The following is a 22213-nucleotide window of genomic DNA, read 5'->3' on the forward strand; positions in this document are numbered from 1 at the left end:
AAAAGTGTGCGGGAAACATAGATTTAAAATCTAATGGAACTCTTCACTGGAGCTTTCTGAACCCCCTGGTAAGCCTGTTGGCTTAGAGTCCTGAGCTGAGCCCATGCATAGAGACCCTAATTGTATAGATAGAGCATGGCCGCATAGGGTTTGCTATGCTGTCATCTTTACAGAAAGGAGCCCTGGTGGCACTGTTGTGTAAGTGTTGGACACTCAATGGTAAGGTCGATGGTTCAAAATCACCAGGAGGAAGATGAGGCTCTGTGCTCCCAGAAAGATTTCGTTTTTGAAGCTGAAACTTCATATAGCATATGAGTTGGAATCGACCAGATGGCGTTAGAGGGGTGAGAATAATTACAGAAACTGCCATATCTTTCTCTCTGGAAGGGGATGCCTTTTTGATCAAGACTTCACCACTGGTGGAGCAGTGGGTAAAGCTCTTGGGGGTCAACAGAAAAGTCGGTGGTTTGAACCTACCAGCAGCTCGGTGGGCAAGAGATGTGTCAGTCTGCTTCCTTAAAGATTAAAGACAACAAAAAGAAAGAAAAAAAGATTAAAGACAAAAAGCCTACGTAGATGATGTCAAGGAGTCCAGGCAGAAAAAAAATGTTTGGAAATTGATTGTGGTAGCAATTATACGATTCTGCTTGACGGGATTGAACTATGGAATAATACAATATATGCATTAACTCTCAATTAATAATAAATTAAAAAAAATGAAACAAAAACAAAAAGCCTACACCCACTGCCATTGAGTCTGTTCTGAATCAGAATGACCCTAGAAGGCAGAGGAGAGGTACCCATTGCCCATTGTGGGTTCTGAGACTGTACATCTTTACCAGAGTGGCCAGCCTCCTCCACCGCCAGGAGAGCGGCTGGCTGGGGACTTCAAACCTCACCACTTGAGGCTAGCAGCCCAACCATGCTCCTTAAAGAAGACAGACCTTCCAAAACTGATTGTGGTGGTGATTGCACAACTCTTCTTGGTGTGATTGAACCATTGAGTTTTATGATGTGTGAATCATATGCCAATAAAAGTGTTTGGGGGAAAATAAAGTAGTAAAACAATTTTAATGACAGCCTTGGAAACCCTGTGGACTGGTTTTATTCTGTCCTATCGAGTCACAATGATAAAAGATTGCATTATTCTAATATAATTGGTATACCTGGTGGTGCACTGGTTGTGTTTCCATATTTGCCAGTGTGTATGTGTATGTGTGTGAAAGAATTGCAGTGGAACAACCAGTGAGAAGCACACGTTGAGACGACCAGTGCTCTCCAAGGGATAGTAAAGAGGGGGTTGGAACAGGGTCAGGGGAGAATTTCTAAGGAAGATGTTGATAATGTTTTATTTTGCTTCATTGTATTATGTATTGATTCATTTAAATGTGTCTTTTTTAAGGAGATGAAATTCACATAACATAAAAATGCATCGTTTGGGGGCATGCATTACATTTTCAATGATATGCGCACACCAGCTCTGTCCAGTCCCAGAACATTCTCATCACCCCACAAGGAAACTCTGCACCCATGTGCAGCCAGTCTCTCCCGGCTCTCTGCTCTCCTGAGCCCAGGCAACCTGAGCCGCCCACCCAGAGTTCCACATCTGTGGACTGGCCTAACCTGGATGTCGCTGAGAAACCCAAACACCCTAGATGGGACTTCGGGGTCTGCTGCTTCTTCCTCAGCATCCTGTCTTCAAGACCTGTCCACTTCGTTGCACGAATCAGGGCAGGCTTCATCCTTGGTGAAGGCTAAGTCATTTGCCACTGTGTCTACATTGTATTATATGTGGTTTACTGCTTATTTCCTAAGTGGGTGGTGATAAGGATCTTTTTAAAATCATAGGCCAATGCTTTATATCCTGTTTGACTGTCTGAGATTGTCTCCCAATTGTTAATCTTAGAACTATCTAATCTCAAGCAGAAATCAAATGTTTTGAGAATGATGATGGCAACAAATAAACAAATGTGCTTGACACAATGGATGGATGTATGGATTGTGATAAGACTTGTATGATCCCCCAATAAAATGATTTTTTTAAAAACCTATCTAATCTTCCTTATTTCTAAACTTGTCTACCATGGCACAATCTTTTTTTTTTTGCACAATCTTTATTACTTAAAAAAAATTTACTTTTACAGTAACACAAGAGTTATTTAAAGATTGGGTTTTGCTATGAAAAACTCTGCCTTAGCCAGTTATTACCAAAATAATGGATACATTACCATAGTTACCTTCACAAATGTTTTAGAGGAATACTGACCTGGCAGAGGAGATGCCATGATCACAAAGGTGGTTTTCCCAGGGCGAGGCTTATCCATTGTACTCCGGATGTGCTGACCCCTGCGATTTCCCCAAATGTGGGAAACTTGACTGCATAATTTGCGATAGTGGGGGACTGGGTTCACGCTCTCCCCTTAAAAAAATGTTTTAAAGGAACTGATGACTAAAGATAAGATCAAAGATAAAGCAATGAGTACATGAAGCAGTGTAGGGGTGGGGGCAGGTGCTGAGTTACAGTTAGTGGTGGAATAATTTGGAAATAGTCAGGCTTGGTGGTTAGTGGTGATGGCAGGGGTCCCTGATGGCATAGTGGCCTCCGAATTGAGCTGCTAACCACAAGGTCAGGTGCTCCAACTGTTTTAGGGTCCCCAATAGCAAAGTAATTTAAGAAGACCATTTGTTAAGTCTTAAAAGGGACAAAGGCAACACAAAGACAGAGACAGTCATCCAGATGAGGAAGGTCATTAGCAGAAGATTAAAATGACATCGGAGAATTCACAATCCGGAAGCTAGATAAATAGTGCTTGGAACAAAGGGAAATGGCACAAATTCATGACTGGTGGCAGATCAATACATCACAGTGACAGACGGGACTACAGAAGCAGGAACGACCCGGGACTGGGACATGTACATTGCTAGATAGAGGGGCTTACAAGATTGGTCCTGGACCCTCCCACCATGGCAGTCAGGGACAGTCTGATAGGGCATCACTTATGACTATGCAACCCCTTGAACTGTGGCTATTCCAGTGACCTCCATCAAGAATACACTCAGGCAAGCCCCTAAGAGAGACTACACCTCTTTGGGCTGACTAGAGAGGGGTGGAGGTAACCCACTTTTCAAGGCACTCTGCCTAAGAGCAAGATTATCTACAGCCTTGGTTAATGATCAGAAAGAATTCAGGGGACGCTTAATTTATTTGGATTCTTGGACTGTCGCTACCAATAAACTGCCTTTTGCAAACCTGAGGTGCTCAGAATTAAAGCTCTGATACAGAAGACCCATTAGTGCTCTGAGGGCGAAAGACGAGGCTGTGTGCTCTTGTAAAGATTTGAAGTCGGAAACCCACAGGGGCGGTTCTATTCTGTCTGATAAGGTGTTGGAATGAACTCCATGGCAGTGAGTTCAGTTTGGGGTTTTTAAAAAAAATATTTTATTGGGGGCTCGTACAATTCTCATCACAATCCATACATACATCCATTGTGTCAAGCACATATGCACATTTGCTGCCCTCATCATTCTCAAAACATTTGCCTCCCACTCTAGCCCCTAATATCAGTTGCTCATTTTCCCCCTCCCCCCCCACTTCCTCAGTTTGGGTTTTTGAGTGGTGACAGTTGTACTAAATGATTAAAAAGAACAAATGCCACTAAATTGGCATGTGCAAAATAGTTGACATTGGCTTATATTGTATTAAACATATTTTTATCACAATAAAAACTGTTTGTTTTTTAAGAAAAAGAAAAAGGAAGGAAGACGAGCAGGGTCAGATCATATGAGGAGGCTTCAAAAAGCGCATGGAAAACGTCCATGTCTGTTCATTTAATTTCTCCAGACTTTTTAGGACCCCTCTGGTACAAGACTTTGCAACTGTGGTGAGAACGTGAGTCCTGAACAATGTCTTTGCATTGTTGCATTTTTCCAACCAGGATCAATTCTTATTAATTCAGTAATTTCCCCTCTGCCCCACACCCCCCATTTGCCAAGATGGAAGCTCAAGGAAGGAGAGTCAGACCTTTGGACAGCTTGTAGTCTCCAGGCCTGAGTCCAGGGAGGGTGGGAAGCCCAACAAAGGCTTTGGGCTCATTGCAGACCTGGGCACCATCCTGGCAGGAAGGAAGAGCAGGTGCTGGGAGAAGGGCCAGGAAGGGGTAGGAATGAGGCAACACGCATTAATTGACATATACTCAAGTGAAGTCCTTCCTGGGTACCCAGAGGGGTGGGCAGGCAGGTGAGTGAGAGGCAAGCTGGTCACACCTGCAAAGCACTGGTTCCCAGGTGAGAAGATAAGACTGGGAAAGGTACCTGGCATTTCAAGGCGATAAAGGGTCCCTCTACACTCTGCACCCTGAACCACCCACGGCACAGCCTTATCTTTGTATGTTCGTTATTTATTTACAGGCAGGTGAGCAAAGAGGGCTCCACAAGGCCATTCACTTCAATCGGGCATGTACTAAGTAACTACTGGGTACTGGTGGACTTGTGGGTCAGGCACTGGGCCGCTAAACACGACGGTGACGGTCCAAACCCATCAGCTGCTCCACAGGAAAAAGATGAGGCTGTGTTCACTACAATTTTTTTTGTTATTTATATGATTTTACAGGTATTAAAATTACATGAATTTTAAAAAATGACAATGAGTTTAGAAAGAAGAAAATATCCTAGAATTGATTGTGGTTGATGATTGTACAACTCTTCTGGATATGACTGAATGAGTGAATTCTATGAATTCAATTCTATTGAATTCTATGGATGAAGCGCCGATTAAACTATTAAAAAAAAAAGATGAAGCTACTTCTGTAAAGATGTCTGATCTTCAGAACCCTATACTGTATTGGGTTACTGTGAGTCAGAACACACTGGGTGGCAGGGAGGTTGGTTTGGGGTATTTATTTTTATTGAGTACTAAGCACTGAACTGCAACAGCTGGTATACAGGAGATGCTTGATAAATGTACTGTCCATTGAATGACTAGCTCAGAGCCCAGCATTTGGTAGGCACGCAATAAATGGTCCTTGAATAAATAGCAAATGATCTGGCACACAATTGGTACTCAGCAAAGATCAAAAGAACTAGAACAAGGTCCAGCATACAGTTGGTATTAGAGCTTATACTTTGGGTTGCTAAATGCAAGGTTAGCAGTTTGAAACCATCAGCTGCTCCATAGGAGAAAGACAAGACTTTCTATTCCCATAAAGAGTTATAGTCTCAGAAGCCCACAGGAACAGTTCTACCCTGTCTTGTACAGTCAGAATTGACTCAAATTCTGGCAGTGAATTTGGTTTTTGCACGAGGGAGGGTCTAGAGTGGACTGGAGCACAGTAGGTGTTCATTAGATGCTGGGTGTCTTTCTGACCTCCCTCTATCCTGAGCCTGAGTCCCACCTGGGCACTTCAGCCCTGTGGCCCAGCTGGGAGTCCAGCACATTCCTGCAGGCATCGGTTCATTCAGGGAGCATTTCTCTCATGCCAGCTGGAGACTAGAAGAGAGGGCTTTCTACTCCTGTAAAGAGTTACAGTCTGAAGCTCACAGGGTTACTTCCAGCCTGTCCTATAGGGTTGCTGTGAGTTGGCAGCGACTCGATGGGAGTAACCTGAGCACAAGTGTTTTCTGCCTCTCCTTGGCTCACATTTTATTGTGTGAGGGGAGAAAGAATTCATAAGCAAGTCGATAAAGAACAGGAAGTGATGATAAGGGCTGGTGTCTAGCACGAGTAAGCCTGGCTGAGGTGATAACCAGACGCCTTGTGCAGCAGAGAAAGGTCTTTCTGAGAAGGCAAGATCCGAAAGGCAGGATGCAGTTAGCCAGCAACTGGCAGATCTGGGACGAGCCTTATAGGCAGACAAAGCCGCCTGTGCAGGAGCCCTGAGGGAGGAATGGACTTGGCCTGTGGAAACAACAGCAAGAAAGCCAGTAAGCCTTCCCGACAAATCAGCTAGACTGAGCTCGGGAGAGGAAGGGGAAGAATAGATAAGGCTTTCTAGCTATGCGTAAGAAGCTTGAGTTCTATCCTCACTCAGATAAGAAGGTCTTGGGAGGCCCTAAGCAGTGTGGCAAGCTCAATGTTGCTGTTGCTGCTGTTGCTGCCTTTTAGAGCTCCGAAGGACAGAGGAGAGCTGAAATCTTTATGGGCACAGATCACCAGATCTTTCTCCCCACTGGTGGGTCAGAACCAAAAACCTTTCAGTTCCTAGAGAGTTATTTTAACCATGGCCCCGCTGGGGTTCCTGCAAGCTCAATCATGCCCTCCACCCCTACCCTGCAAAGATGCCTATATCCTACTCCCTAGCAGCTGTGACTATGTTATTTTATATGGTAAAAGAGACTTTGCAGACATGATTCAGTCACCTGGAGATGGGGCGTTACCCTGAGATGATTGGTGGACCCTAGGTCCTCCTAAGGATCCTTATCAACGGACACATAGAAAGGAGGAGACAATGCAGCGATGGAAGCAAACTACAGGAATGTGCTCTGAAATAGAGAAAGGAGCCATGAGCCCAAGAGTATGGGTGGCCCCCTGAAAACCTGAAAAGGCAGAGATACAATTTCCCTTGAGAGCCTCGGAAGGAACCAGCCCTGTTGACACCTTGATTTAACAGTTTCAGGAGACCTGGTAGGACAGTGGTTAAGTAAATGGCTTTTTGATTTAAAAAAAAAAAAAAAAAGGACGGGTCTATAAAGTGAATAATGACAGCAGGGGAGGATGTACTCCTTAGTACAATCTTCCATAGGAGACCAAGTAGGCAGTATATGCTCCCAAAACAAGGTCAAAAGACAGAAAAGCAGGCAAGAAGGACAGATGGAAACAAACCCAGGGAGGAGGAAGTAGACAGAGCACTACAGTATTACATTGAGGGATGGCAGCCAATGCCACAAAACAAAGTATGTATTTTTTTTTAAAAAAGGAGTGGGAATAAGGAGACCACTGTGCATGGGACTGCAGACCCCAGGCGAGTGATGATGGTGGCTTGGATACAGTGGAAGCCCAGGTTTTACAAAAGAGTTAAGGGCTAGAGTTGACTGAATTTTCAGATGGAATAGATGTCGTCAGGGAAGGTTTCCGTGACAGACCATGTGAATTTGGGGTGATTCTTATGGGATCAACACCCCAATTTCTTCACCTCTCTCAGGCCCTCAGAGCCTCACACTGCTTGTGGCAGGCAGTCCCAGGGATGCTGGGTTTTGATGCTTAGGCTGGACCTGTTCTTTTTTCTTTTCTTTTAATCATTCTTTTGGGGGCTTGTACAGCTCTTATCACAATCAATCCATCCATCCATCCATCCATTGTGTCAAGCACATTTGTACATTTGTTGCCATCGTCATCCTCAAAACATTTGAGCCCTTGGCATCAGGCTGGACCTGTCCTGTGGGAAATAAATACCCTCTGTCTAAAAAGGTTTTATGAGCCAGGGCAGAAGATGAAAGGTTCCCGCTGAGCAGAAGATCCAGGGTCAGGAGGCGGCCGAGCCCGAAGCCTTTGCCTCTGAACCGCTAAGGTCTTCGTTTTTCACTGCCTGAACTCAAAGCTGTCACTTTAAGTACATGTTTGGCAACGCGGGGCTGTTCTATTTTTCTTTTTAATTACACAAAGAGAGATTCTGGAAGCAGACTCAGCTGCTCCCCCAACTCCCCGCCCCAGGACGGGGGTGGGGGGTGGGGGATAGGCCAGGGAACTTTGGCAGCCCTTTGAGGCCAAGACACCCATTCCAAATCCAGTGGCTTTGAAATCCTTTTGTGGGAGTGTCGCGGCCAGACTCTCAGCTCCCCTGTCCTCGGCATGGGCAGCCCTGACTCAGGGTTTCTAAAAGGAGACGACAGACGGGTCACCCACTTCGAATGGAGAGAACACAGTGGCACATCTCTGAGATAAAAATATCCTCCCAGCAGCTCTGTTCCTGTACCCTGAAGTTATTCCCCGGGACTTCTCTCATCCTCTGGGCGGGAAACAGCTAGCTAGTTCGTTCGTTTGCATGTAAAGAGCATGTCCCAAGACGTATGTATCCAGCAAAGTTATTTATATGACCCCTCTCTTTTTGTGGACTCAATACCCTACACAGGAGAAAGATGAGGTTTCCTGCGTCCATGAAGCATTCCCGTCTCGGAAACTCACGGGAGCAGTTTCTACCCTGTCATGATGTGGGGTCACGAGGAGTGAAAATCAACTCGATGACCGTTTGGTTTGGTTTTTAGTAACTACCCCAGGAGTGGACACTATCATTGGCCCGAGTCCCAGGATTGCCTCGTGAAGGGACTGACTACTAGAGAAGGACATTTTAAAGCCACTCCCTGGCCCCCATCTCTGCAGACAGGCTTGGATGTGTGCCTCAGAAGTTCCACCCTGGCCCCTCGTGGAGCAGCTCTACTCTGCACACAGGGTGGTCAGGCCTCAGAATCTACTCGACAGCAAGTGAACAACGACTCCAGTGCCCGGGACCCAGGTAGGTTCTTGTCAACATTTCAAAGTCAGTCATTCATTTGGATAACCTTCCAACGTTTTGTGAACTTCTGCCTATTTGGTGGATGGGGATTTCAGCCTCAGAGAGGGTCTATGTAACTCCCACCCAACTTGTGTTCTTGGGCTGGCTAGCCCTCAGATCCACTAGATGCCCTTCTTCTGCTTGTCTCTGTATCCCCAGGAGGCCAACCCTACAGGTAGCTTCCAGCACAGAGGGACCAATAGCAGGCTTAAGAAGGCGCCTGGAGGGAGGGTGGGTTGGTGGGTGGGAGGGGTTGGGGTAATTCTTCACCCTCATTGGCCTGCTTTTCATTGTTTTCAATTGCTCTTCTACTACCTACTGTCGTGGATTGGACGGTGTCCTCGCTGAAATAAGTGTCAATTTGGCTGGGCCAGGGTTCTCAGTTTTATGATAATGTATGTAATCATCCCCCATGATGTGATTTGATGTGATCCGTCAGTCATTCTTAAGGAGAGTAGGGTGGGATGCAGCACCCTTACCCAGGTCACAGACTTGAAGGAAAAGACATTTCCCTGAGGGGTGACTGCGCCACCTTTTATCTTACAAGAGATCAAAGAAGAGAGAGAACAAACCAGAGAAAGACCTACTACCAACAAGAAAGAAGAGTCGGAAGTGGACCCTTCTGACACAGGGTGCTGAGAGCTTCTTAGGCTCAGGGCAAGAGTGATGCTAAGACACGTGGAGTTCTCCAAGGGATGCCAGGCTCACAGCTGGTGAAAGGAGCCAAGGACCTTTTCCCAAGATTGACAGAGAGAGGAAGCTGTCCCCCATCCCCAGCCAAAGTCAGCACCCTGATTTCAGATGTCTAGCCTCCTAATTGTAAGAGAATACATTTCTGTTGGTTAAAGTCCTCCACTTGTGGCATTTGTGTTAAACCACCCTAGAAAACTAAGACGCCTATGAAACAATTCTGTCCAAGCTTTCTCCTGACGCCTTTTCCCCCTGGGTTGAGGCTTATTGATAAACTGCCTTTGGCAAATCCACACAGCACGGCCAGTTCATATGATTAGAAATGAGCATATTGCTTATAATACGTCTCACCAGATGGGAAACACATAACCATCATCTTGAGCATTTTCTTCATCGCCAGACAAACGTTCTTTCACGGACCGTGCATAACAACCCTTTCTGCCAAGTGCCAGCACCATTCATTCCCATGTGACAGATGGGACTCAAAGAGGTTGGGTTGTTTGTCCAAAATGTCACAGTAATGAAGTGGTAAAGCTGGGATTCAAACTCAGGTGTGCTGAGGTCCAAAGCTTATGTTCTTTTCTAATCTCTACTGTCATCACTTGCAGTCCCCCCCCCCCTGCCCCCAGCTGCTCAAACTGAACTTCTTGGCTCGAGAGTCCATGGAAGCTCATTCCAGGGTCCTGCTTGGTGGAAGGTGGTTGATCTCTGACCTGAGGTTATCTGTATCGTAGAAAGGAACACTCAGAGACATGCAGAGAAGAAAAGGATGTGGAGACAGAGGAGTGATACAGCTCCAAGCTGAGGACAAGCCAAAGGATGCCAAAGCACCAGGGCCATCACCAAAAGCTCAGAGAGGGGCCGGGGGGGGGGGGGGGGAGGCTCCCGGGGGGAGTCTGCAGAGACACCAACTCTGTCTAGTGGCATTGATGGATGGATGAGGGGTGGTACTGAGAAAAACCCTGATACTGTCAGAGGAATGACAGCAAAATGACCCCAAAGGGCGGTGGCAGGAGGGCCACCCCTGCTAAGACAGTGACATCACTAGGATTGCTGTTACTCATCACCCAGTAAAGAAACTCATCACTCGAACCCTCTCACCATCCCCACCTCACTCCCACGGTTCAGCTGGGAATGGACCCTGCAGTCAGTGAGCAGAGATAAGGGTATGTTCTTTGGCCAATGGGAAACATGGGGAAAGGGTTTGGTGGGAGAGACGGAGCCCCAAGGCATAGTACTTGGCCTTAGGTGGTAGGGGGTTATTACCACTTCATTACTGTGACATTTTGGACAAAGAACTCAACCTCCTGGAGTCCCATCTGGCACATGGGAATGAATGGTGCTGGCACTTGGCAGAAAGGGCTGTTATGCATGTTCCATGAAAGAACATTTATCTGGTGATGGTAGGAGGTTTCTGCCCACTGCAGACTTCCTTGTGTGCATGTGTATGGGGATATATAGGTGTGTGTGTGGTATGGACACCATGAGTTACCACACTGGCTGACACCAACCCTCCTGACACCTGGGTTTTAGACTTCTGGTTTCCAAGACAGAGAATACATTTCTGCTGCTTTCTTACGGAAGCTCTAGGAGACCAAGACAGAGACCAGCCAGAGGAGACGCTATTTAAGATGAATTTCACTACTTAGGATGAATTTTGCACCTATTTCACTGCCAGTGTCCAATCTTGCTTCCAGCTTCCATCCCTTGCAATGTTTTGACCCTGAGAACCCATCAGACTGCTCACCAGAGTGGACTTCCAGATGTCTGGTGGCCCTGGGCAACACATGGGGGTCAGGGGTAGGGGTCACAGGGGTGGGGTAGAGGGAAACGTCTGCACTATTATAAATAATCAAAACTGAAATTCATGGCTTCTGGAAGGAGAGAGCTCCCCATCAACAGATGTATAAAAGCATTGCTCTGCAAATGCATGTGCTCAATAAAGCTGGCTGATTTTAAGATTGTTACTAGGGGTTTTTCAAGCCCTAGACGGTGAATTGGGGCAAGGGAGGAGACACAGCTGGGCATCGGATTTACACTTCTAAGACTGCTGGGGAGAGTGACTGAAGGCCTATGTTCAGAGTCTATGAATAGGTATTTGTAATAGGCATCTCCACTGCTCCTAAGAGGACTGGGGTTCAGAAAGGTCAGGAAGTTTGCCCAAGGTCACACTGCAGCTGAGTGGCTAAGGAGACAGCCAACCTACTACTTATAAAGACTACACATCATCTAGTTCAAACATTCTCAAACTTGGTCCCAAAAAACCCCACTGCCCCCAAGTTGATAGGGTTTTAGAGACTGTAAGTATTTACGGAAGCAGACAGCCTCAACTTTTTCCCAGAGTGGTTGGTGAGTTCAAACTGCCGACCTTGTGGTTAGCAGCCCAGTGCTGCAGCCCAATGCTTTAATCCACAACTCCACCAGGGCTTCTTTAGAACTTTCAAAAACCTGGAACTGCTTAGATGGTGTTTGGTAGTTTTCATGTTAACAAAATGTTTCTTGAGGTTCTGAAGCCGGAGGTGGTCCATCATTGCTGTTATTCAGTGTCACCAAGTGGATTCAGCCTCACAGTGACCTTATAGGACAAAGCAGACCTGCCCGGTAGGGTGTCCAAGGGAAGCCCTGGTGGCACAAGGGGTTAAGTGTCTGGACGTTAACTGCTAAATGTTGGTGGTTCACACCTAGCAGCCATTTCATAGGAGAAAGATAAGCCTGTCTGCACCTCTAAAGACAGCCTCCAAAACTCTAAGAAGCAATTCTACTACAGGGACACAACCAGTCACAAATGCCTCCATGGCAGTGCCTTTGGTTTGGATTAGTCTTTAAGGAAGTGGCTGTATAGTCCTTCTCCTGAGGAGCCGCCAAGGGGTTCAAACCACTACCCTTTTGTTAAGCAGTTCAACGCTTAACCACTGCACCACTAGGGTTTCTTAGAGGGTTAAAAAACCCCGTCTTACTACTTTCTATGTTTCGGTAGCTCTTTTTTTTTTCCACCTGGAAATAAATAATAGTAGTAGCATGACCCTCCCAAGGTTGTAAGGAATGAGAGTTCAAATAACCATGTGCCCAGAACAATGCCTTGCTCAGCTCCTTCGTGCTTGCTATTGATCGGTGCCATCGAGGAGAATCAGACTTACAGGGACCCTACAGGACAAGGCAGAATGCCCCAGAGAGTTTCCAAAGTTGTCATCTTCACGGAGTACAGCACCAGGTCTTTCTCCCGCACCCCACTGGGTGATGCGAACTGCAGCCCTTCTGGTTAGCAGCCTTGTGCCGCTGGGGCTCCTTCCTCGGTCCTTTCCATAGTGAGTTAGATCACTCACTCACTCACTGCCATCAAGTCAATGCCAACTCACAGTGACCCTATAGGACAGGGCAGCACTGTTCCTGTGGGTTTCTGAGACTGTTACTCTTTACAGGAACAGAAAGCCCGGTCTTTCTCCCAAGGAGCAGCCTGGTTTCGAACTGTTGACCTTTCAGATCACAGACCAGAGGATAATTCCTACACCACTAGGGTGCCTGTTAATTAGATGATTAGCCTTAATGGTCAGTTACATAATTACTGTTGCTTTGTCATTCTGTTGGATGGGAACCTGCTACACCTCCCTAGGCAGCCCATGCTGTCGGTGGCCAATCCTGGGTGTGGGGGTCCTGGTTACCCTGGAGCAGGCTGCAGCTACCCAGTCCTGGAGGGACCAGGAAATGAAATTTTCGTAATTGGCTTTTGGGGATATAAACCCCAGAGTTCGAGAACACACCTCCTGGCCACTAGGAGGAGCCATTCGCAGTGCTTGGAGACACAGAGGAAGGGGGACCTGGGTTCTGATTATTTGAATTCAGCTTCCTCACTCCTGGCTTCTCATGTGTCCTTTCAGGAGGTGCCTTCTCTCTGGGAGGGAGGCCTGGTTGCCTAGTTGTTATGCGTTGGGTTATAATCCACAACGTCAGCAGTTTGAAACCACCAGTCATTCCACCAGAAAAGGACTTTCTAATTCCGGCAACAGGCAGTCAGTTTGTTTTCTCTCTTTGGGAGGAGCCCTGGTGTTGGTAGTGGCTACCGGCTGGGCTGCTAACTGCCAGGTCAGCAGTATGAAGCCACCAGAAAGATGAGGCTTTCTACTCCCATAAGGAGTTACATTCTCCTGGTGTCAACTAAGTCCACATGGAAGAAGCACTCCAGTCTGTGTGACCCAAGGAATGTAAATAATAAAATCCAAATCCAAAGGAGGAAGTGGTATCAGTGCTTAAATTGTGAACACCTGGTTTACAAGAGGCCACGGATGATAGTGGAAACCCAAAATCCCTTTGTAGGGTCCCTGCATGGGTTAAGCCTCCTGAGACTCTCCTCTGAGCTACAGGGATATGAGTAGCCTTGCTACCAGAGCATTATAGAGTTAATTATGGCAGCTGTATAGGTTAAAATGCAATACCTTACCATGTGGTCTCCCTTTTGACCCATTTTAAAGTTGTTTTTAATATTTTCTGCTTTCATTTCCTTTGAGGTTTCTCTGTTTTGTCTAGTCATTGTTGTTTTTTTGTTTGTTCCTGTTTGTGTTTTGTGTGATGTTCTATATATGAAATCTAGGAGAGGTAAGTCTAGAGAGAAAAAAAAATTAAGATGACTCTTCCTAAGATTAAATATATATCTATTAATCATTTTATTGGGGGGCTCTTACAAATCAAAATGAAAATCTTTTTAAAAATCTATAGAGACTAGTAACTGGGTTAATAATTACCTATCGGCATGGCAGGGGGAGAAATGGGATGCTAACAATAAGTACAAGAAGAAAATGTTTTGAAACTGATTGTAGTGATGATTGCATCTTAATATGATTGAAAGGTTAAATTGTATGATGTGTGAAGCATATGCCAATGTTGTTGTTGGTAGATGGCATTCGGTTCCGGCCCATGGGACCCCATGCACAACAGAAGGAAATGCTGCCCAGAAAACTATTAGGGGAAAAATACTAGTTTCAGAAATCTCCAAAGGCAGTTCTAACCCGTCCTACTGGTGCTCTAGGAGTCGAATGGACTCCATAACAGATAGCTTGGTTTACGTTTTCTTGCTGGGCCTCAGTTTACTTGTCTATCAAAGTGGGTTGGTGATGGCACAGGTACTGGGGATGACATTGGTGCCAGGTGGTTTCCACAAAGGCAGGGGAAAGCTACTAACTGCAGAGAATAGGAGGCTGGGAGCAGGGATTCCCCAGACCCTCTTCAAAGTCTGGGGAGTATTATTATTTCTTCTGCTCTGCCCAGATGCTGGGATTCAAACCCCAAAGGGATTGGAAAGCAAGGGGAGAAGCGGGCATGGTGGAGCTGGCAAGGGAAACCAGGACCTATCTTCACCTCAAAGCCCCCTTCAATGTCGCCACTCAGAGCCCCTTTTGTTCTTCCTGAATCAGTGGACTTTTCTCCAGCCAGGAGCCCCTGCCCCCGCTAGCTCTGTAAGTGGCTCTCTTTTCCCATAAGCTCCTAATAGTGGCTGTAAATAATTCCCAGCTTGAGGTCTTTTTAGCTTTTGCTACATCTTCTCATTTTCAATATGTTCCATGAGAGCTTACATTCTGCATACTCTATTTTCAGAAGGCTAGGGTTACAGTGAAAGCACCCAATCCATTCTGAGTCCCCCTAGGACATTAAGCCTGCATTGAATTCCTTCTGCCTGTTCGCCTGCAATGTGAATAAGCCTGTCCTCAAGCCAAGTGTATTAGAAAGTGGATTGCATCCACTCCCCCAGCCAACTGAGGGTGGAGGGCAGAATTTCTCCCTCAGGGTCTTGCCTAGGTGTGTCCTTGTTGCAAATGGAGTATTAGAGTCCTAAGGTTGTGAGTCATATCCTGACTGCCCTAGATGGAGGGCCCTAAACCAATCTTGTAAGTTCTTCTGTTTAGCATAATGTACTTGTCCCAATGATGGTCCCAATCCATCTTCTGTGGCCCTGCCTGCAACTGTGATGCACTGATCTGCCACCAATCATGGTTTTGTGCCAGTGTCCGTTGCCCTCCTGCGTCCTTTAAGTGGCTGGTTCTCTGTAAATCCTTGGACTGGATGCTGAGATGGTCTCTCTCACCCGGATGACTTCTTTGTCTATGTCCTACCGTAGTCCTGTTTAAGATAAGGTGACCAGACATCCTGCTTTTGGCGGGACAGTCCCTATTTTTAACAATTTTTCCTGCATCCTGCGGCACTTTATAAAAGTCCTGATTTTTGGAAAGAATGCACAACAAGCTGGAGTATACGGGTTTTCGGCTGTCATGTGGCTATTTCGCCAGGATATGAGTTTTATCATTGGTGTCCCGCTTTACCAATGTTCAAATCTGGTCACCTTAGTTGAAGACTTAATGAATGTGTCTCTATAAATTATATTTGAGATATGGGGTCCCTTTCATCCCCTGCAATAACATATTCCACATAATGGTGGAGCTCATCATTTGCTGACGTTGTTTTCAGATTTTACTCGCAGGTGCTCAATATCATGATTTAAAAAGATAGCAATAATAAAAGGCAGACTGAAATCCAAAAAGAAACAACAAAAAAAGAGGTATTCAGCTTAACGCCAGAACCGTTGACCATGGGGTCTTTGGGAAGAAAGCATGCAAGTCGGGGACTAACGAGCTTCCCAACCCTTCGCTGGGCCTTTCTGAAGGACCCAGGACATTTCATTGTTTCATTCAGTGAACGTGCTTCTTTCGGTTGGGAGTCTCCCAAGGGCCTGGGACGCTGAGGCAAAGAGAAAAACAAACGTTGCTCCCGATGGCTAGTGGAGAAAGGGACAAAAGGGTCAATATGTGTGCCAGACAATGAAAGAAGCTGTAGTCATCAGTGCTTTGAAGGAAATAAAACCAAGGGAGGTGACAGAAAGTCACACAGGGTGGGGGTAGGTTAGATAGGGAAGGAAGCCTTATTTTGGAAGTGACAGCTGGCGGTTGGGTTGAGACAGACAGGAAGAGAAAGGAGTAACAAGCCACCCAAAGAAACAAGACCACCAAACATGTAGGGCAGCAAAGAAGCAAGACCCCAACCCCAAACCAAACCAGACCCCCACTGTGAGTGGATTCTGCTTCAAAGCAACCCGGCAGGACAGGGTAGAACTGCCTATGGGGTTTCCAAGGCTGCGCATCTTTATGGAAACAAGACTCTCATCTTGCTCTTTCAGAGCAGCTTCTGGCCTTGCCAGTCTTTTGGCTAGCAACCCAAAGCCTAACCCACCATACCACCAGGGTTTCTTGAAACAAGCCCTAAACCAGAAAAAGCAAACCCGATGCCATCTGGTTGATTCTGACTCACTGGGCTAAGTGGAATTGCTTTTTAGGTTTTCCAAGACCGTAAATCTTTACAGGGGCACACAACCTCATCTTTTCCCAAGGAGTGACTGGTGGATTAGCCTAACGCCTAACATAGCATCACTACAGTGCCGGGGAAGGAAATCCACCTTCCAGGTCCCCTAGTCTTTTCTTGGGACCATCCTGTAGGTTTATTTTGAGAGTAGGGGGCCTTAGATTTTGTTCCACAATGTGAGTGGGTAGAAGATGCTCTGGTGGTGTAATGGGTCACATGTTGGGCTGCTAACTTCAAGGTTAGTAGTTTGAATGCACCAGCTGTTCCTCGGGAGAAAGATGAGGCCCTTTACTCCCAAGATTTGCAGTCTTGGAGATCCAAAGGTATTGGCCCTATTCCACTCTGCCCCATCGGGTCGCTAAGAGCCAGAATTGACTTGATGGAAGTGAATTTGGTTTGGATGGTGGGTGGGTAGAGGGGCGCGCTCTAGTGGTGATAAGGGGCACACGTCACCTCATGTCTAGGGGCTAAATCCTCCTCTTCCGCATTTACTCATTCCACACATATTTAAGGAGTACTGCGAGGATTCCAAGGAGTATTCTGGATGCCGGCGTGGAGCTGACACCCCAGGGCAGGGGACCATTTCTAGCCCCCACCTCATATCTGTCCTACTATTCCATAGTTAAACTGGCTTTCCTCTGCTCCAGCTGCGCGGTGGCAGGTCCAGGTCTTTGCATTTGCTGTTTCCTCCCTGGGGCAGGCTCCTTTACCCTGATGAAAGAAAGTCAGGTCTCAACTCAAATGTCACCCGCTAGGAAAGGGGTGAATTTATCTTACTTGTTGAGGTGTGGCCTATTCCTCAAAATGAAATGTAAGCACCATGAAAGTACTTTTTCCTGGATTTCCTCACCACAGCACCAGGAATGACACAATGGTTAAACATTTGGCTGCTAACCGAAAGGGCTGCGGTTTCAACCCACAAACTGCTCCACAGGAGAAAGGCCGGGCAATCTGTTTCTGTGAAGATTTGCAGAAACGGTAAATCTTTAGGAAGACAACACTCGGTCCCATGGGTCCTGAGTCTGAATCAACGAGATGACGCACAACAAACACTAAAGAGGGTGCTGCAAACTGCTCATGTGGTCGGCGGCAAATTAACAGGGTTGCAGCGGCAGTCCAGAGGTACCTCGGAAGACAGGCCTGGCAATCTACTTTTGATAAACCAGTCACTGAAAACTCTCTGAAGGATAGTTCTACTTTGACAGGTGCGTAGTTCAACTGCTAAAACTATGCTCGTGTCTGCTCTCTCTCTAACATACACCCCACCAGAGCAGGGGGTTCACCATTCTCTGCCCTCAAGAAACACTGACTGGACGGACTTCTACCTGTGCCTGCTTTTTCTCCCGCCGAACTTGCGCCACCTTCTTCCAAAGGGGATAGAGGACTTCGGAGGGGGGTGACCTCAGGCGGCCCGGCCCAGGAGTCCGAGCTCCGAGCCATCCGAGCAGCTGTGGAGGCCGCGGGAGCTTCTGGGTGAGCGCGCCACGGGCCAGAGGCTGGAGGCGCTTCCCGAAAGAATCGCGCCCGGAAGGGGGCGGACCCGCGCCCGGAAGGGGGCGGACCCGTCCCAGGAGACAGCTCACATGACTCACTCTGGTACCGCCCACCTCCTCGGGGGCGGGGCGTCTGAGTGGGCGGGGCGCATGCAAATAGTCCCGGGGTTTGGGCCAATCGCGGTACGCGCCGGAGTCCGGACCCGGGGATCCGGACGCTACCTCGCGCGCAGGCTCGCGCCGCGGCCGCCCGGAGTTTTTGCCAGCGGCACCGCGGGCCTGCGAGCTGGAGTTGCAGCTGCTTCCTCGACCTCCGGCTCGTCCTTTGCGGCCGGCCAGGTCAGGCCGGGCCCGCGCAGCGGCCAGGCGGCGGCTGTCCCAGGCGCAGGCGGACGTGAGGCAGGGGTGGGGGCCGCTGTCGGTGCAGACGCCCGGGCGGCCCGCGACTCCGCAACGTGCTCCATGCATCCGGAGCCCGCCCCGCCCCCGAGCAACAACAGTCCCGAGCTTCCCCTCAGCGGCGGCAGCACCACCAGCGGCAGCCGCCGGAGCCGCCGCCGCAGCGGGGACGGGGAGCCCCCGGGGTCTCCGCCGCCGCCGCCCGCCGTCACCTACCCGGACTGGATCGGCCAGAGCTACTCCGAGGTGATGAGCCTCAACGAGCACTCGATGCAGGCGCTGTCCTGGCGCAAGCTCTACTTGAGCCGTGCCAAGCTCAAAGCCTCCAGCCGGACCTCGGCTCTGCTCTCCGGCTTCGCCATGGTGAGCGCGGCCGCCCTGCCCTGCCCTGCCCCCTCCGGCCTGGCCCAGCCTGGCCCGCGCCACCCCGCCGGGGCCCAAAGGGGACAGGCCGGGCGGGCTGGGGGAGAAGCGGACAACTGGGGGAAGGCTATCGATGCAGGAGGCCAGATGTGTGTGATAACAAGTGGCACCCGATGTAGGAGATGAGGGGTGACAAATCCATACAGAGGTCCGAGGTTGGGTGGCTCAGGTGCCTCTGGAAGGGGGAGCTTGAGGCAGCAAGCAGGGAGGAACACGGAGGGACCTCCGAAGTTAGATCTGTCAGAAGCCCCGATGTGTTTCGGGGCCAGGAAGGTCTCAGAAGGTCCGACCCACCTGGAGACAGGTGCCCAGAAGTGCAGATGGAGAGCCCCCAGCTACCTTCCTCACACCCCCACACCTGAGGCCAGCAAGCATTGCCCTGTTCTTAGAAGCTAATTAGCTACTGGGGATTTCCCAGCATCCTTTCTCCCTTCAAAAAGACTCTGCCTGGGGGTGGGGGGGTTTGACAGAGCTCCCCGCTCAAACTCACCACGGAGTCACAGCGTGTGGGGGAGGAGTGGTGGGACTTGCTTCTCCTAAGTGGGCTCTGAATTGATTTATGGAGAAGGCACTTCTCCACCCCATGGCCTCACCAGCTGGGGTGAGAACTGCCCTGTCAGTCTCCGTCCGTCTCCCCCACCCCACCCCCATGCAGCAGATGGGCCCCAAAAGTGACCCTATGGTTATCGTCAGGCTAGGAGTCTGTGGTGCCCCACATAACGAGTGACCTCAGCCTGCTTGGTTGGGGTCTGTGGCGGGTGGAGGCGCACCCAGGCCTGCCCCAGGAGGGTGTGGCTGCACCACTTGTGTTTTCTTGGGAAGGGAGTGTGTCTGGGTCCATTTTAAAAACCTTGGTGAGCCTACAACAGGGGAAAGCTGGGAGGTTGGGGGTTCTCCTAGCTCGGACACGGACTGCCTGTGTGACGGTCAACCGCTTACCCTCTCTGGGCCTTGATTTCTAAATAGGTAAATGAAAGTTGTGACCCAGCAGTTAGGAGCCTTGATGGTGCAGTGACTTAAGCATTGGGCCGCTAACTGCAAGGCAAGGTCCTCAGCTGGAACTCCCCCAGCTGCTGTGCTGAAGAAAGATGCGGTAGCTCTTTCATGCCTGGAAGCTCTTGTGACCCCGAAGGATAAGGTGACCAGACGTCCTGCTTTTGGTGGGACAGTCCCGATTTTTAACAATTTTTCCTGCGTCCCGCGGTGTTTTAAAAAAGCCCCGATTTTTGGAAAGAATGCACGACAAGCTAGGGTATATGATTTTCGGCTGCCATTTGGCTATTTCGCCAGGATATGATTTTTATCAATGGTGTCCTACTTTACCAATGTTAAAATCTGGTCACCTTACCGAAGGAGCCTCAACTCTTAGGCACTTGCTTGCCAAGCAAAAGGTCAGCAGTTCAAACCTACCCACCAATCCCCCAAACCAAAGACAAGGCCTGCCACTCCTGTCAAGGTTTACGATTGATTTCAGACTTCCTGCGAGGATTGCTTTGAGTTGGGAACGACTAGATGGGAACGACTAGATGGCGGTGGGTTTGCTTTGGGGGTTTGATACTTAAAAGTGTGCCTTGGTGTCACATTGGTTAAATATTCACCTGCAGTCCAAACCCACCCTTCGGCTTAGCAGGAGGCAAACCTGGCAATCTGCTCCCAGAATGGTGTCTGTCTGGGAAACCCGGGGTGTGGGGGGTGGGGTGGGGGTTGACTTTGTCCCACGGGGCCACAATGCACAGGAACCGACTCCAGGGCAGCTAACAACAACTAATTTTTCCACCTTTGTGAAAAAGAAGCCACACTGTAGAATGATGGCCTTGTCATGAAATGCACTTGGAAGAACGTTCTGTGGTTAGTAACTCTCTCAAAGAGACTGGTATTTGGTGTTTGAAAAGTACTTCTGCACCCAGGCTGGAAGTGGAGGGAGTGCCCGCTCGAGCATGCGTCGGAAGGAAGCGGCTCTCTAGTTTTTAGTGTAGATCCATCCCATCCCAGTCTCACATCCTCGCTGGCTCTGACTCCGTGCTCAGTGTGCTAGGCGCCGACTCCTCAGCCAGCCTTGGAGGTGATGTTGGCAGGTGACTTTCTCCAGCTCATGCAGCTGATTCTGGCAGAGGCAGGATTTGAACCCGCCCCGGTAGGCCGGCCAGCAGAACCCCAACACCTCAATGCCTGGACCCTGCTTTGTGGTGGACTGAGCTCTGGTGGATGTCCAGCCACAGACTTATTGGGCCTGAGCCCAAAGAAGGAGACATAAGACAAAGTTTCTTTTAAGCAAAACTAAAAGTGATGATTCAGGGGAAAGGAGAGGAGAGGTGGGTGACCCCAGTGATGGTCAGCCTTTCACTGCAGTTCTGAGATGGACATGGTGGGAGGTCACATCCCCTTTGTGTTGGGGTCACAGATTCAGAGCAGATCAGGTGGAGGACATTTCTGGCCCTTTCAGTTCTCCCTTCCGTTTGGAGCCCCCAGGGGCCTCAGTGTCCAGCGTCATCCCTCTCTTCCTCTTGCTAAAAACAGTGTCGAAAAGTCAGGAGGTCCAGGCACCAAGTGGCACTAGACGGGGGCCTTGACCTACCCAAACTGTGCTTTAGGAAGCTTGTTTTCCCCACAGGGAAGACCACTAGTTCTGCTGATGGAGCCCCAAAGTTCTGCAGACAGGGAAGGGCTGAACCCAAGTTCAGGAGTCCAGGAGGAGCACTTACAACTGGGTAACTGCGTTTGTGCCATGAGGCTGGAAATCCCAGGATGAGATGGGATGTGGAGGAAGAGGGCAGCGGGGCCTGTTTGACCGTGCTCAGCTCCCAGCACAGACACCCAGCCTGTGGGTGAGCTTCAGAGGGGAAGGGGTGCTGGGTAGTCCGGCACCATGGAGACGAGTTTCCTGGAGTACTCTCCTTTGGCCCATGAGTCAGCACAACTGCTTCCTGCCCCCAAAGGGCTTCCTTCCAAGAGCCCTGGAAAACCCAAGTGGCTGAGTGCCCCTTCAACTGGGGCATGGCAAGGATGCCAATGGGGGGGGTGTGGTCTTCCAAAAAGCTGGGATTGGGCATCCCCTTCGGGGGCACCGGGAACTTAAGGACAGACCTGTATGGCCGGGTAATTTGCCTTTACCATACGGGCTAGTTTTCTCATCTGCACAAATGAGAGGACCTGCCACCTCATCTCCCCCAGGCTTGCAGGAGGGTTCATCAGGGGCCTGGGAAGGGTTGAGAAATGGAGGGGGTCTGATGACATACACCTTGATCTGCTGACAAGACTCCCACCTGCTCCTGCCACTGTTTCTAGTAACAACAGGCCTTGGCTGAGCTCAGCGTCCCAGCTCCAACATCAGATGCAAAATAAGCATTCCTGGATGTAGGATATGGTCACCATTAGATAAGTGTC

At 48.9% G+C, this 22213-nt stretch overlaps 1 protein-coding gene and 1 non-coding gene across 2 annotated transcripts in view; both read left to right on the forward strand.

Moving 5' to 3' along the window:
* Positions 1 to 2258: 2258 nt before the first annotated feature.
* Positions 2259 to 2422, forward strand: LOC115871964. Its single transcript, XR_004047582.1, has one exon. It is a non-coding gene; the product is annotated as a U1 spliceosomal RNA (small nuclear RNA).
* A 15995-nt stretch (positions 2423 to 18417) lies between these two features.
* The window catches only part of ORAI1 (ORAI calcium release-activated calcium modulator 1), an 18300-nt gene continuing 14504 nt past the window's right edge, over positions 18418 to 22213 (forward strand). The window contains exon 1 of the mRNA XM_004709590.2: positions 18418 to 18769. Within this exon, the coding sequence (XP_004709647.1) occupies positions 18470 to 18769 (300 nt within the window). The 5' untranslated portion in view covers positions 18418 to 18469. The remainder of the gene's footprint in view (positions 18770 to 22213) is intronic.

The sequence above is a fragment of the Echinops telfairi genome, unplaced genomic scaffold (genome assembly GCF_000313985.2).
Source record: "Echinops telfairi isolate 266 unplaced genomic scaffold, ASM31398v2 ScPeMD7_7412;HRSCAF=8450, whole genome shotgun sequence".
NCBI lineage: Eukaryota > Metazoa > Chordata > Mammalia > Afrosoricida > Tenrecidae > Echinops > Echinops telfairi.